Source organism: Microchirus variegatus (genome assembly GCF_963457635.1).
Source record: "Microchirus variegatus genome assembly, chromosome: 11".
Lineage (NCBI taxonomy): Eukaryota > Metazoa > Chordata > Actinopteri > Pleuronectiformes > Soleidae > Microchirus > Microchirus variegatus.
In genome coordinates this window covers 2,796,970-2,814,158 of record NC_139812.1, presented here as the reverse complement: position 1 = coordinate 2,814,158, position 17,189 = coordinate 2,796,970, and the positions used below count along the sequence as shown (strand labels likewise).

General features: G+C 40.5%; 1 protein-coding gene across 1 annotated transcript in view; it reads left to right on the top strand.

Moving 5' to 3' along the window:
- Window positions 1-445: 445 nt before the first annotated feature.
- LOC310934299 (contactin-associated protein-like 4) overlaps window positions 446-17,189 on the top strand; it is a gene marked incomplete at both ends in the record, with an annotated part of 73,490 nt that continues 56,746 nt past the window's right edge. The window contains one exon of the mRNA XM_083897993.1: window positions 446-530. Within this exon, the coding sequence (XP_083754119.1) occupies window positions 446-530 (85 nt within the window). The remainder of the gene's footprint in view (window positions 531-17,189) is intronic.

Genomic DNA, 17,189 nt, shown 5'->3' with positions numbered 1-17,189 from the left:
AGTCTAATGGGACCTGAGATGACTCTTTCTCAAACAATGTCGGGACAGAATACTGCTGCCTGCAGTGGGTTTCCTGCTGAAGGATCAAGTGCTTTTAATGACTAAAGTACCTTTCCCCCCCGAGTTGAGACACTAGTGAAAGCCACCCTCCTCTTCCTCCCCCCACCTCTACCTCTCCCTTGCTCTCTCCCTCTTCAATCCCCTCACTCTGCAGAGAGCAGCCAAACAGAGAGCAGCCTCTTGCATCTGCTGTCATCACTGTGAAGCCAGGCGGATGCTGCCGAGCGCTGCGGAGCCTGAAGTGAAAAATTCACTTGGGATCGGGGGAAGTGTGTGAGTGTAGAGGAAGAGGAGGTGGAGGATTGGGGGAAAAGGAGGAGAGGAGAAGCAGACGGTCTCCCTCCTTTCACTTGGCGGGCTTTTCAGCAGCAGCTTCAACTTCATCATGGATGTCTGGAGTAAAAAACTCCCAGGAATTATTACACACGTCGCCCTGATACTTGTCAGCTCATGCAGGGTAGCAGGAGGAGGTGAGTACATACATCTAAAATTTACACTTTACAGTGATTTTTGGTCATGCACTGTACAGTGGGAGCCTGTGCAAACCTACACATACTTTTTAAACACTTTTTAAACAGCTGTCATTGAGCTAGATTGAGTGAAACCTGCTCATTGGAGCAGACTACAGAATTCTGTTGTGAGTTAAAATAGTCATAATGCACAGCAATCATTTGTATTACTAGTTTATTCATGTAATCATTTCATTATTTCATAATATTTTAATATAGACAAAACGTCCAGATTGAAACACCAACCCGAGATTAAAATATAATTTTCCCCCATTTAAATATTATTACTTTCACTTTGTTGACTTGAGATTTAGTTCCCAGTCTCTTCTGTGTGTTCTTACAAGAGTATACTTTCCATGCAGTTTTACAATTTGAAATCTGATTAGATTTTACTGTAATTTACATTTTTTGGACATGATTCAACACATTCTGTAGTTTATGTAAATGTACATTCAGGGTCCACCAAGTGATGTCATGTAAAACAAATCCTGGCCTCAACAGTGGGATTATTTTACATGTGTTTGCCTTACCAAACAAAGGAACCTTAAAAATACAGCATAATAAATTGGTTGTTGAAAGATATAGCATGAGACTAGCGTTGTTGAAAATTGCACTTTGAATGAGCACTTAGAAAATAAGGGATTTTGTTTGAGCAAAATGGGGACAGATTTGACATGAGGGTTATATTTCCCTTGACAGACGGCAGCTACGAGAGAGCGAGAGTAAGCTTTGAAGTATCAGAATAAGGGAGATAAAGATTTTTATGACCCTGAAGGAAATGATAGGACTCAGCAGAGTCGGAAACTGTACAATCTGAAGAGAAGAAAATGCTGTTGTCTCTCTAAAATCAATAAGTACTGCATCAAACCCTTTTTGGCCACTTAGAAAGCAAACATACAGTACATCATCCACTTAATGATCTCACAAACCTTAGAGTTCTCTTGTCTGGACTTTGTTTTAGTGCTGAGCCGGTGGCCCAGGTATAAAAGCTGACTCTGGATATTAATCAAAAGGAGCAAAGGACATAAAAACGTTGCATAAGGGCAGATGTTTGTGTTTCTCCTGCTGGTTATAACTGCCCTGCTCAGCACTGAGGCAGCAGCGTACCTGATTAGAGGAAGCGTGGCTGGAGGAACCGTTTTGTAAAAGCTGACAGGTCTGTCTTGACCGCCAATGTTTCTCCGTGAAGATACATTTCAAGAGAGAAAAAAGGATGTGTGTATCTAATCATTTGGAGCATTGGTTAATTCAAAATAAAAGAAAAGAAAGAAAATATATTTTCATCAATTTACGCATGATTTAAGGAAGCATCAGTCGTCTTTGTCAAGGAATGCTCACGTTTTAATGCATTAATAATACTGCACCCCCTACACTTACCAAGTCCTTACCAACATCTGTTCATCTGCTCCGTCATTCTTTAATCCATATTCATATGATCCAACAGCTTGTTGGACACGCTTATGACAAAATACAAAGGGAAGCCTATATGTTTAAGTGCTTTAGATCCGTATAGCTTCTCAACAAGCCAGCAGAGGAAACTCATCTACTGACTGTAAAAAAGGTTTCAAATCACTGAGAAAAAGAGCCTAATTGTCACTTGATTTATAACATCAGTAATAATTTCCCTTTGCAGTTTATGGTCTTAATCATTTGCTTTTCCTCAACAGCATGGTGCTCATATCTTAACTTAAATGTCCCATATTATACCCTATTTCTCCAAGTTAACCTAGTTCCCTGGTGTCCTAATGAACATGTCTGTGACATGCTTTGGTCAAAATACCATAAGGATGACGCACCACAGCAGTTCAATCACCCTGCCAAAACAGCCCTGCTCAGAACGCTCTGTTTAGTAGTATCTCTTTAAAAAAAAAAAAACTGAAGGGACAGGAGGCTACTGGGAGCTAACAGCAGTTAGCATTTGGAAAAGTGATCATTTGCAGGTTCCAGCAGGCACATTGCCACCATATATAACATGTATCCAATGGACAGATAAATCCTCTGAGGCTGGAATTTTGTGTAGGACTCTGTGCTGCACTGTGGAGCCAAGAATAGACTTGCAGACTTTGCATCTTTCCAGTTTTCGGATGCCGTTGCCCTCGCCAGCACTCTCGTGTGTCTTACTGACAAAGCAGATCTCCGCGAGACAACAATTCCAGGAATTTAGTGTCTTATGACGTTCCAATGAGTGCGGAAGTCAACATTGAGTGTTTTATCTTCTGTACTAAGACTGATTCCATGTTTAATACTAATCAGACTTTGCTTTTGAGTTTTGATTCAACAAAATATTTTAAATCATAAAACAAATGGAAATGGCGTAATATTTTATTGCACAATTGATAATACTAAAAGAAGTACCTGGCACTGTACAATGCTAGTGGAAACGCAACTTAGCCATGGCATGCCTAGGGGATGCGAGTCGAGCCGGCTGTTTTCTCTGGTTTTTCAGATCTTTCCACAGATCTGCAACAGGATTACAATTAAGACTCATTTCAGATTAGTCCAATGTTTCTTGAGCTACTCTTTGGTGGTTTTTTTGGAATCCTAATAGAGGATTCATGACCTGCGAGTGAGACTGAGCTCTCTGACACTATAGACAGCATTTTTTATGTCCGGGTTAGGATGCCTTGATATCTTTTAATGTGAATTGTACCTGAATGGAGCAGGTGAAGAGAGGAGATGGTGCTGATGTGGTTCATGTCTCAATGGAGCAATTAGGTTGATGCAGCTGCACTGATTTTTTTTATCTACCAGGGCAGCAGTGTTGGACATTAAAAAGCCCTTTTAGGTGTCCTCTAAAACTTACTTTCTTCTACCACAGCCTAACTTTTAACACGCATACACACCTGCTGTTTGCATTAGTTCCTCACAGGTCTAGAGTTTTCGGCATTAGAGTTCTCTCTACAAGATTGTGTCAACCCAGTGAACACACCAGCAACAGGCACTCATCATTGCTATCATATAGAGTGGACACACACACACACACACACACACACACACACACACACACACACACACACACACACACACACACACACACACACACACACACACACACACACAAACAGGAGCTGCATGAGGTTATGGTAACTTTTCTCTCAGTCTCTTTCAGACCTGCTAGTTCCCTGTGGAATTCCTATCTTTGCTCTGGGCTGATTTGGAGTCCGTTGAGTGTCTGCTCTAATCGCAGCCTAATGACAAATAGAACTGCTGCCCTCCAAACCTTTGTGTGTGCATGTCCTGTGAGTGTGTGCACCTTGAGATAAGAAACAAGTGTGTGTGTGTGATAGGAGGTGAGCAAGGCAATGCTAAGCAGCATGAATGTTGTGTGTGCGCGCGCGTGTGTGTGTGTGAAGCCTATAAATGCAGTTAGGTTATTGCATGTGCACATGTTGTGCTCCGATAACGAATGACTCACCGCTCAGTCACCAGCAGAGAGGTGGTCAGGTTAAAATAAATGTGTCACTAGATGCCGCATCTAAACAGAAACCCAAAGATTTTGACTTGTCAGTCGGTGATAGATGCTCAGCTGTTGACTCTGGTGTGTTTGATGAATAAGCATTAAACTAAATTGGATATTTTTACTTCAGGGTTAATGACGATAAACTTTTTTCTTAACGTGCAACAGTATTATGACACAAAATTGTGAAGACAGAAATGTTGCTCAGGAGATAGCGCAGGTCATCCTCTCACCACATGGTTGGTGACAGATCTCGGGTTCCGTCACTCCACATGCCTGAGGCTGCATTTACAATACATGGTGCAAGTGACCCAATTCGGATTGTGTCCTCCCATGTGGCACAAATCAGATATGACCCATGAAGGTGTAAGCAAGAAAAAAGCTTCAGATATCATCAGATCAGTTTCGTGCCTCATTCGTATGTGGGAATAAGTCAGATATGAATCACATATGTGCCACATATTGTGTCTGCAATCTTCACCTCTCAATATGAGGAAGGAGAGAAAGTGTGAGGCAGGTATGGCACATTAGGCAGGTAATCAAAGAGGTGGGAAACACGGGAGGGCGCAGAGTGGAGACGAGTGAAACAAGACAGTATAAAAATTTAACAGGAAATGCAAGATAAAACTTGTATTCTAGGAAATAAAAAGGGAACTTAACTAAACAGGGATGTGATAACGTACATATCTGTGGTTGTCAAGAAAAGTTCTACATTCCTACAGACCAATAAGCCTTGAAAGGTACTAATGAAAGGTAGTAATTGACAGTGGTTTAGAATTAGTGATCGTAAGTTTAACCTCTACAGTAGTGAACAAGCACAAACTTGGCATAGGAGCAATGGAGGTTGAGTACCTTGCTTAACTGGCCCATTTCCCTTTCACACAGCCATGGGCTGCTATGTTGGTAGGTTTCATACTTCTGCGTCGTGGTGACGGATACGAGCTGCAATTTCCCGCCCGATCAGTAGCGTAACCTAAGCAGAGCACTTTACGCATGAGTATAAATTGGGCTTTAGGGCCAATTCCAATTCTATCTTAACCCTCAATCTTAACCCTCAAGCTCAACCCTTAATCTTAACTGGCCCTCAAAACCAAGTGTTGAGGGTTATTTTGTTACTTAGAAATGGGACACACCTTAAATGCAGATACGACTTCAGACTGTAGGGGGCAGAATAACGCGAAAGCTGCGTCCAGTCTGTCAACTCCAAAAAAGAGATTGAGGGTTTAGATTGAGGGTTAAGAAAGGAATTGGAATTCACCCTTAAGCTCATCATGATATGACATATGAACAAGATATTGATGCTTTTTAGGAAAAGCATAGATTAGTCTAGCCTTTTGCTTAACTTACTGTCCCTTCATGTTGGTAGTGCCCTCCATTCTCCCTGTGTCAACACATATGAAAACAATTAATTACAGACAAACAGGCCAAGAATTACCCACAAACCCATGAGACACCAGAAACGACAAGACTCGTTTCTGGTCCTGCATCATCTCTGTCAGAGATGTAACCTTTCACAGATAAGCATTTATCACTCTATAATTAACTTAATGGCTTGACATAATTGTGTGGCCTGGTCAAATATCTGTATGAGCCTACAGTGTGAATGGCTAAATCAATTAATTGCTTTCATGCCATCATTTGTAATGTTAATCTGCAGGCTTAAGGCTGCAGAAACCAGTTTGTAGCAGACAGAGGAGATTGTGAGGTGTGAGGAGTATTGACAGTGTGATTATTAATGGATTATAAAAGTGCACATAAGTGTGTGCCAATTATTGAGATCATTTTCAGTGGCTTCACTCTGATGTCAGCATACAAATCTTGGCTTGTTTTGTTTGTATCTCTTCTCCAAATTATGTTTGCTGATATTCATACTTCAGTGTGAGGGGGAAATCTCAGAGGAGAAATCAATCTCCATCATCACAACGCTTTGGGATGGATTAGTTTAAACTTGCTGTACTTGACTTGAATTTTTAATGTCAATCATGCGTGCAGGATTCTGGCAACTTTACTGTGACGTGTGTCTTCTTTAGGACTTCAGCTATAGTTGTTCTAAATATAATGAGAACAAACGCAAACATTATTCATTCTGGCAATGAAGGAAAGAAAGCTGAGGAGAGAATTCTTCTCTTATAATATGTGTTCAAGCCATAATACCAACCTGATGAACTCGAGGCTGTGTTACAGCAGCAACAGCCATCACTGCAAACTTGGAGCCGTCCATCAGGAGTTTAGATTTATTAACCCAGGGACAAGTCGCTAAGTGATAAAACTGACAGAGGCCGGCAGACCATCCATCTGAGTTTGTGATGCATTGATATTTGCTCAGGGCCGACCCCACTGAAGCTCGGGCTCACTAAACACACACATATTCATCACATGGGCCTGTCATTACCTTAAATAACTTTTATTATTTTAAAAATCACTCTCTGCTCAAGTCAGGTCTCTTGACACTCACTGTGGTCCCTACTTTGGACTAAATAAAAGCAACAGTGCTATTCTTGAGCCTCTGATCACCTAATGAAGAAGTGAAACTACGGATGTCAAAAGAGACACTAAATTGAAGTAGCTCTTGTCCCAATGGAGTATGATTGAGATGATGAGGAAAAGGAGGATAATGATGCAAAAGTAGATGGAAAATTATTATAAACTGGATGACAGAAAAACCGGAGAATGGTGATAAAGATTAAGAATACAAAGTAGACGCAGTGAATGAGAACAGGATGGTGTTCAACAATCCTTCCTCTGATGATGACGTAAAGGATAGTGACGAAGATGATGCCGATGATAGCAATGATGATTATGGGGATGATGCTAAATAGACTCAAGATATGCTAAATAAGTGATTCTGATTATCCTTGATAATGATGATCGTCATGATCTTTGGAGAATATTAAGAGACAACGTAACAGTCAAGCTGAAGAAGACGGTGATAAAGAGAATAACTTTTTTGAAAAAATGTAAAAGTAAAGCGAATAACTATTTTCAATTAAAAAACAGTAAGAAAATAAAGTAATATCAACTTCTGTCAGTGCCTTGATTTAGTCCTGATGGAGTGTGAAGAACAGCATGTAATGACTGTAACAGTCTGCTTCACATGTGACGGTGATAGTGCTTACAGCGCTGTGGCATCTGCAGGTAAATCCACCGTCACCCCTGGTGTGCGGTTGAAAACGCTCCGTAGATTACGGTGGTAATTCTCCATCTTCCGTCACTTTAAAAACCTTCCAACTCATTGTCTTTATCGCCGACCTCGTCGTCTTCAAACAGAATTATGTCTTAACCATAAATCCCGGTCGATTGGTTCAGCACGTTCAAAGTTATCAGCAACGATGTCATCGAAGCCGAGAAAGTCCTCAAAATCACTGCCTTCAGAAAACTCTTCGCTGTCAAAGTCCTCCATGTTTGCTCGAGGAAATTTCAAAATAATGTCACGAGGAACCCTTACACCCCCCGAAAATTGATGTATCTGCTTTCCCGGCGTCAATAGTAGAATTACACAGCCGCGCCCCCGGCGTCAATAGTAGAAATGTGGCAATTCTTCCCTGGTGTCAATGGGTTAAAACAAACCCTTTACTTCTGATTACACATTACCTCTCTGAGCAATGCACAACATACTTTTTTCCAGCACCACCTCTTAATGACTTGTTATTTACTGCCTCTGCCTTGGGTGTAATATGTTGGAACTTAATGGAACTCAATTGGCTGTAACTGAAGTTGATATATATTTTTTGGATTATCAGAGGCAAAGCATGGAGCATCCACAATGCAACAGACAACTATTATGAAAATCAGTGGTTGCAGGATTTTACTTCTGAGTCCGTAGGAGGAGAACTGGGCATCATTTAACAAAAACAGCACTTGAGCTGCATCTAAATTTCCTTAAACTGTAAAACTACCGTCTGTTTATGCTCTCAATCCAAGCTGCTACAAGAGACAATTAGATTCAAAGCAATGTCTTGGCATATGTGATTGCAGTAGACAAGTCATTGTATTAAAGACTGTAGCTGACATTGAACAGCTTTGGATAAAGGTCAACTAATGGCAAACAAGCAACAGAGATGAGGGATCTGACGAGCAAAGCAATGACTCAGGTAATGAGGTGGAAGCGAAAGAGGAGAGAACACCTTTCATTTCCTTTAGTGCCACAGTGACATTTCATCACTTCACAAGTTTTTTTTCAATCCACAGATCACAGCAGATAAATATCTCACCTGAGCCCACATTATGGCTATATTGATAGCACTGGTTCATTGTAATGTCCAGTAATTAACTCTCAGAAGTGAGGCTAATGTCATCCTGAGTAGGGGTGTCACGATCGAAACGACGTCCTGCATGCGTGTCAGATGAGAAAAAAACATTCTTGTGCTTGTAGCCATTGTACTACGAATACGTGTTACCTCCTCCCGCTAATCTGAAGCTGTTGCCAACTATTAGTAACCATAGCAACTGCTGATTTGGGCAACACATTGACCAAACTAGAACCCCTTCCCAATTCTCTGAGATCTCTGGTGTGGAAATATTTTGCCTTTCCCCCAGAATACCACGGTGTTTGAGCTATTTTATGCGCGTGTAGCAAAGCACAGGACTCCACATGCATCAGAAATGCACAAATTTCCATTCATGCTAAAGCAATAACTCGCGCTATAGGCGTGTTTGCAGCATTAGACATTCGACCTTATTCAGTGATGGAAAACCCTGTATTTAAACATTTAATTAGCGGACTGGAACCACATTCCACACCACCAAATGCCAAGCAGGTTGCATATAACTACAAAGGTGTTGCCTTATGATAATGTTATTGGAGGTCAGTGCAACTTCTCTTCTAGTTCAGGTGACCACGTATTCTAAAGTACAGAAATTAAAGTTGTTTTGTTAATTTATCCAAAAGTTATACTATACTACATTACAGTAGTATAATATTACAGTTAGTTTTTAATTGAATGGTTGTTGTCACATTCATATTGTTAAAGCTGCCATAGAACAGAAGTACCAATTAACACAGTTTTTTTGGTGTGTATCTGGCCCATTACCTCATTTATGAAGCCCTGAAGGTTCTAAACAGTTCAGCCACTGCTGAGAATGCTGTGTTGTATTGTAATCTGCAGCATTTCTCTTGGACAGCGGATCCTCTTGCTCCGGGCACTAGTCCATGTACATACGGTTGCATACATTGAACCGCAGAAGAAGAAGAAGAAGGTCCGTTCTTCTTCTTCGGACCTAAATAACTTTCTGTATTTATTACTTATTTAATTCAATCAAATTTCACTCGTCGCATGATGCATTTACAATGATAAACTGCGATCTAGTGGCTGTCACTTTGCGGGTAACACAATCGCCATGCATTGTGGGAAATGCAGTTTATGGTCAACGCACGCCTTAAAGCAGCATAGACCTATTTTAACAGCGATTTTTAAGATCAACGAATCACTCGCGGACCACATAAAATGACGTGGCGGGCCACATCTGACCCCCAGGCCTTGAGTTTGACACATGTGATATAGACAATCAAAAATGAAATGAGTTATCGTGACATAAAACCAATGATAAAAATGGCAGACCCATCTGTGCTAAATGAGAGAAAAAAAGATTGTGAAGATTGTGACCTTAAATTTGAAAATTGAATTAGAGCAAGGATTTGGCGAATTGTGACACCTTTAATCCTGATGGAGATGCTGCTCCTTTATATCAAAAGGAGCCAGTTGAGGCGTGTTTGGGCACCTGGTCAGGAAGTGTTGGAGTTCAAACTAACTAAATCGAGAGAAAAAAGAAGACAGCTACAGCGTCATTACCTTTCAGTTATGTTGTTTTTGCTCGGCAGAAGCAAATGTTGTGAAATATGCATGAGGAAAGCTTTTTGCACATTTGCATGTGCTTATACCAAGTGGGACACAAACAAACAATGACAGAAAATGACATCATAGCATAATACATTAATTATGATACGAGGCAGGTCATGGTTTACAAGAAACATCATTGCACACAAAGGTGGTGAGTTGATTTTATTGCTATACATGCTGATGCATATAAGGAAGGTACAGCACAATTTGTTTTCAGCGAGTTTGGATATCGGTGAGGCAGATTAGATTTTTAACATGGCAGAGACGGTGGGTTATGGTGAAGATGTTTATGCCCCCCAACCTCACAGTGCACTTCTGAAATGTCTTTGTTTTTGTGATACTGAAACATCCCAACTTCTCTGGTGCTGATCAACAGCTGCACACTGATGTATCTGTAATGCAGTTTTGTAGATCAACAGAGCAGCATGTAGAGCTGCTGATTACCAGAGCAGAAATTCTCAACAGGTGATTGTGTTCTAAGGTTTTCTCAGGGTGGAGGCTGTAAAATGAAACCATAATGAAGTCTGACTGTGACACATGACTGGTCCTGTTCACAGGTCACATGTAGCACACATACCCCGTCTGTGTTTGCATGCATATGTGGATCAATAATTCAGACTCTGCAGTGCCACAGCAGCTAAATAAGTGAACAAAATGGGTTCTACACAAAGAATCTGGACTCTACAGCAGGATGGTGTCAATGTGGATAAAGTGGTGTTTTCGCTATTTTCGTGGTGTTTGAGATTATTTCCCATGCACCTTTTATTGAACCTGTGAGCTTAGTTTTTAAATGTTCTCTTTATGGCTGAGTGTTGGAACCGTTTTATTCTGTAATTTAACTTAATGAGAAAGCCTTAAACCTTTTTCGGTTTTTGTTATTATGAATGTATTAAAAACAAGACTAAGCCAACTGCTGTGATAAGGAATAAACCAGTTGCTACCAGCTGTTTTGAAGTCACGCCAACAAACGATGTAATTGTTTTATCTCTAAAAGAATGCATATCGGTCCAAGTAAGTTTATCAATTTCCTGCAACATCACAAAAGGTTGTGAGAAAGTGAGTGGTTCAAGGGCACAATGTTGATTGTGTTTTTCCTGCCAGGTGGGTGATTAAAGTTTCTCTTCATCAGCCAGATTCTTTAACCTTTCCATCTCTGCAGCCATGGGGGGTTTCAGTTTACTGCCTGTTCAGAAAAGGATGAAAGTTAGACCTGGCAAACCCTGACTAAACACAAATTCATTGCCCATTTGGAAATGGTAGAATTTTATTGATTTTTATGTGTTGTTGTAGTTTAGTTAACGGCAGTGCACATTTGGCAGAGTTGGCTCTACATTAACATATATATATATATATATATATATATATTTATATCTGCACACTATGAGAATTTCATCTTTAAAATGTGCAGCTTGAAAAGGACATTCTGATCATGTGAGTACATTGTCTGAACTTCATTTCACAGGACAGGTGTGTAAGTGTTGAACAGAGTGCTCATGTCATGCTGCCTGAAACTTCATCTTGAATCCAAGGTGGTTGAGCCGAATCTGTTCACTGCTTGTGCTTCACAAGGTGCTACTGATGTTTTTTGAATGTCCTTGTCCTAAATTGTGTGGGGGGGGCGAGGCAGTGCGTAGACTGTGAGTGGGACATGCATCAGTGAACAGACGAACAGGTACAACAGGAAGGGTTTCCACTTTCCCCGTTGCTTACGGTTTCCTGCATGTCACGCAGAGACTTGCCGTGTTAAAATTCTCCACCATACACGGGGTCAGGCTCCACCACCAGGGGAGGAGATGACAAAGAGTTTCTCCTCAAAGCTGAAATCCAGTCGGTGGCTCACACCCACAGGACACGATCATGGTTCTTTTTTCTTTTTTTCTTTTCTTTTTGTTGCCCCCTCTGATTCTCTGTGATCTCTGAGTCATAACAGCACAATCCTCATTAGCATCTTTCAGCTTATTGGTAAAATTATAATTATACTTACCATGTGCACTTCAATGTGCACGTCAAATAATGTCATTTTTGGATCAACATCTCATTGTGTCTTGTTATTTGGTCCTCTTCATTGACGGGCATGGCTCTATACCACAGTTCTCTCTGGGTGTGTGTGGGTTTTTCCCACAGTCCAAAAACATGCAATATGGGGATTAGGTAAATTGGTCACTCTAAATTGATGTAGGTGTGAGCGTGAGAGTGAATGGTTGTCTCTATATGAGGCCTAATGCACTGGATCTGTACCCTATCACCCTATGTCAGCTGAGATTGGCACAGAACCCCCCACGACCATCCGGTGGAGGGTAAAGCGGTAGAAAATGGATGGATGGATGGAAGGTTCCATTCCATTATTTTGAATCTGAATTTTATAAACTTGAATTTCTGCTCACACTGGTCCAATTCAGAATATTTCCTCTCTTACACCAGCTTAGTTGTTAATAACATTAATAACAAGTAGATAAATAACTTATAAGAATCATTTCCTCCATGAGGGAAGCTGATTGTATCCCTCCCCATTGCAGAGAAAAGCCAGATGTTAGCAGGTGTTAGTGGGATTATGTGATCAGTTGGAAGATAGTTATAGAAAGGCCAACCCAGTATAGCATCATAATATTAATTACTTCTGGCTATCGAGTACCACATCAAACATAAGTAACATGAGCCATGAATAAATTAAAAGCATAAACATTACATAGAGGAACCAGAGTTTAAAAGCCATGCTGTTCCTCAAAAAATCCTACTGGTTTGATAAGCAGGTCAAGTCAGATATATCATTATTTGATAAATGACTTACGAATTACAAATAAGTCCTTAAAAAAAAACAGTCTCCCTTTATCTGTTAAATAATTAGCACAACTCTGGCTAAAAGAGTCAGCACTATGCTTGTGGTGTGTTCTAAACAATGTAAAGAATTACATTTGGCATAACACAGGATGTACCGCACATATTGCCATGGGATGACAAAGACCTTGAGGAGTGGGAGGCAATGTTCACAACTTAATTATTGTTTTTCCACCCATGGCAGTGCTTCTACAGCTTCCTTGATGTTAATTACAGATCCTCGCGCTTTTATTGCTATCATTTCTGCATGCAGTTTATGGAAATTCTCTGGCAACCTAGCTCTGAGCGAGGGAGTCAAGCTGTTCGCTCTAAATGTCAAGCTGAACGATATCTAAATACCACAAATGCATATGTACAGTGCATGTACTATTTATGCTCTCCTTATCTCTATATTTAAACTTTAATGGCAAAATCTAGCTGTGGATGTAGAATAATTAATTACTGTTCATATTGATATAAAGAAGTTAGTCATACCTGTAGAACAACATACAAGAAGAGACTGTGGCTCTGATAATGACAATTCAAACTTAAAGCTGTAGTGAATAACTTTTAAGTACAAATAATTATCCATTACATTAAAAGATTGCTAACTCACTTCACACAGTGTTAATTAAGACATCAGCTCCATATGAGTCTCTATGTTTTTATTCTCAGTACAGATGTGTTTAGATCTTGCATAAATGTGATGTCAACACACATGCCAACAGCTGCATTACGCCGATAAAGTGAGAGTATGAACAGCAGACAATTTCAGAAGTGAATTCTACTGCTTGAAAAAGTAAATGCTTCTTGAAGCAACACCACAAATGGTGCCGAAAGCCCATGGTGATTAAAAACGTTGGAATGAATGTTACAAATGTGCTGGATGCTATTTGGAGTGCGGAAAAAACAACAAAAAACAGTGATCTCAAACCCGTAGATCTTCATTGTGGGAAAGAGGAATGCTCTGCAGCAGCTTTGTTTAGGCCAAAGGCTGTCGAGGTCGATTGTCAGTGAAATGCTTCTGCCGCATGTTGACTGCAGTAAACCAACAGTAAAGTGACTTTCACTACAGCTGTTGTGGCTTGGGTTGGATATGTTTTATGTGTAAGCAACAACCCTGAACTATTGAGCATACAGGAGACCATACATTTCATTGCTGTGTCCTTACCTGGACTCACTTTAACATTAAAAAAAAAAAAAAAGCGGATTGCAGAAAATGTAAGAGTGCCATTTGTGTTTGCACATCCAGGCCCATCAGACAATCATCATTAAATATTCAGGCTTGCATATGTTTGAAAGTAGTAGGACTATTTTTTCTTTTAAATCCAGAGCTTTGGTGAGTTGGGAACTATAAACATATATATGAGAGAAAGGTGGCTTTGCCATTTTTTAACCACTTTCTTTGAAAAATAAAAAAAATAATTTGGTTTGCTAATGTCAAACTGCATTTACCATAAACCTGGCTGATAGAAAAGAAAAACACAGCTACAGCTGTTGCTGCACCTATTTAAATGAATTAAACAAGGTCATGGAAATCAGAACAATTTGGAGGCTCGTGAAAGAGCCCAAGACCACAGTGATGAAAACAATCTAAAGTACTTTTGAGCAGCAGGAAGTCCAGCTACTGCTTCACTTTTCCTTGATGTCCTGCTGATGTGTCAGGATATTTTATGAGCTGCAGTTTTTTTTAGTCAATGACCCAAACTCAAGTGATATTTTTCCTTTTGTTTGTTTATTTTGGAGGTTCTCAGCATTTTCTTTATCCCCGTCCTCCTCTTTAAATTGGTTTTTCACAGCCAGCGCTGTGACTGTCAGCCACTGATCCAGAATTAAGTCCTGCTCAAAGGAATTGTTAAATTATTTCTGGGTCAAAAACATAATTGAGGTTTTCCTTTGTGATTGCATCAGCTCCTGACCCATGCTCCTGAAAAATGTTAGATTATTACTCAGTTTGGACTTTTGGTTTTCTCTTGATTAGAATTTCTATTTTCTTTACACATTCTTCTCATTTTCAGTTAGTGTGGTTTCCCTCTGTTGTGACTGCCCAGTTTGCAGTTTTTTTTCTCCCATGTTATGTCCGTACTTTGTTACCTCCGCCAAGGAGGTTATGTATTTGCCGGAGTTTGTTTGTTTGTCTGTTAGTTAGCAACATAAGTCGTAAAAGTCACGGACAGATTTGGATGACATTTTCAGGAATGGGACCAGAAACAAGTGACTCAATTTTGGCCGTGATCCGAAGACACTGTCACTGTTTACAACATTCATTCTCTGACCATAACGTTATCACAGGTTACAACACACGCTGACTCAGGCGTGCCGGCAGGGTGTATTTTGTAGGCACTGAGCTGCCTTGGCGGAGGTCTGCGCTCTCTGAGTGCTTTTCTATTTATTTTTTTTTCACTTTGCACAAATTTCTGACACCTGACATCAACGTCTGTGAAAATACCAAAATTACAATTTTACCCTCACCATGTTATTGAATAAGCATTTACCTAGCAATTGAGATTATTAATTCCTCAGCAACAGACCACAAAGTTACACAGGGCTAGCACTATTGCCTCAAAGCAAGAAGGTTGTAGGTTCGTTGGAGCGGGGAGTTTCTCCAGGCTCTTCACTTTCCTCCCACATCTTCAAAACATGTAAAGATTAGACACTATGTTGCCCTTAGGTGCAGGTGCGTGAATGAATGGTTGTTCATGTTAGTCCTGTGATGGACTGGCTACCTGCCCAGGGTGTACCCCGCCTTTAACCCTGTGTCAGCTGGCACCAGCAGCCCTGTAACCCTCATGTGGAGGATAAAGCGATGGACAATCAACGATTACAACCAGCGTAGTCACTGTTCAATATATTCTTGTTTCCTGATTAGCTTCATCGGCAAACCACAAGACTACTTCCGTGTTTGCATATGGTCGGTGGTTGAGATCAGCATCTCATCCTGTCAAAGGCACGGCTATTTAAGTTCCCAGCAGATTCTTGTCCTTCTAGCCTCTCATCTGCATCTCAGTCAACAAGCCTTTAGCATTTAGCTGTTTCTAGCAGCCTGCACAAGGTTGGGAAAATTACCAGCTACAGAGTGTCACCACCCAGCCTTCCCGTCTTCTCCAGTCTGTGCCACATCCAATGTCTGTTGTTGAACCCCAGTCGGTGGCGATGTGCCTGGTTGATGTTCTTGCACCTCAGTAAGCGCCACAACTACTCTGAGCTTCTGCAACTCAGCTGGTGCTCTGCCCAATGCCTGACCCTCTTTTCCAGGCTACATCGCAGCCAACTTCAGCTCCGTGGTGACTCATGCTGAGCTTCTGGTCATCTGGTTTCCTGGATGACGTCCGCTTTTCTCACACAGTCAGTGCCTTAGCCGACCTCTGTCTCTGAAATTAATTTGGCACCAAAGCCAACCTCTGCCCTTGCAGTTCAACCATTGGCCAACATGTTTTCCCTGGTTCTCTGTCTTGAGTCCAGCTGACTCCACATAGAACATTTATAAATAAATACATCTATTTTATGTTTTGACTCACAAGAGTAAGTCTGTATCATCACATTATCTGAGCAACATGTATGAACACTATTCAGATAATGCACAACAATGAAGAAAAGCAAGATTAAATCAGTCTGCCATGAAAGATAATCCAAAGTCAAAGCTAACATACTGGGCAGGAATCCAATGTCAATGCACTCGAGCCAAGTCTGATTAAATCACAAAAAAAACCAAAGTAAAGACAGCTCAAGATCTTTCATTAATTTAATTTCAACAAGCGATATCTTATCTCAGAGATGCTCTCAGCAAAAACATCTACTGTCCGACAGGAGATTTAGCGATGGAAGCAAAGAGGTCATTTACTTTTGCAGTATATTAAAAGAAGATTTAGTATCATATTTTTAATCAAATATGAGTGCGCATACTGTATTTTAGTGAAGACTGATGTGTGAGTGTACGATAAGTATTGATCACTAACACAAAGTTAAAGTGTAATCGGTTACAAAATCGAATTATGCGATGTCACACGCCAGAAGTGAAGTGGTAAATTAAGGAGTGTATGATACAGTGTTGTGCTGTGACTCATGTGATTGTCTGCTGAGCTGTGTGTAAACCAGAATAAACACTAAAACCTTGACAGCAGTTATTGATAGAAGACCAGAATGTGTGAAATCATTTTTATTTGACAGAACTATGACAGCCCTCACAGTAGTGACAGTAGTTGCTGCCACTCTCAAAGGCAGAGTCTGACTTTTTCACTGGGGGCAATTATTTTTCTTATTTAATTTTTTTTTAAATGACAATACACAGTGCAACAACTCTAATTACGGTGCTTTGGGGGGGTGACCAGTGCTTTAAGTGGAAAAAAAACAACACTCAGGTAAGGTACTCGCCTCATACAACTGTTGTCAGGTAAATTAGGCGCTGGGCGGTCGGTTCCAGCAGATCATTAAGTGATATATTCAAACACTAGAACACAGATGCTGATTTTTATCAGGAAGGAAATCGTTTTAAGGAAACTTTCAACTTTCCAG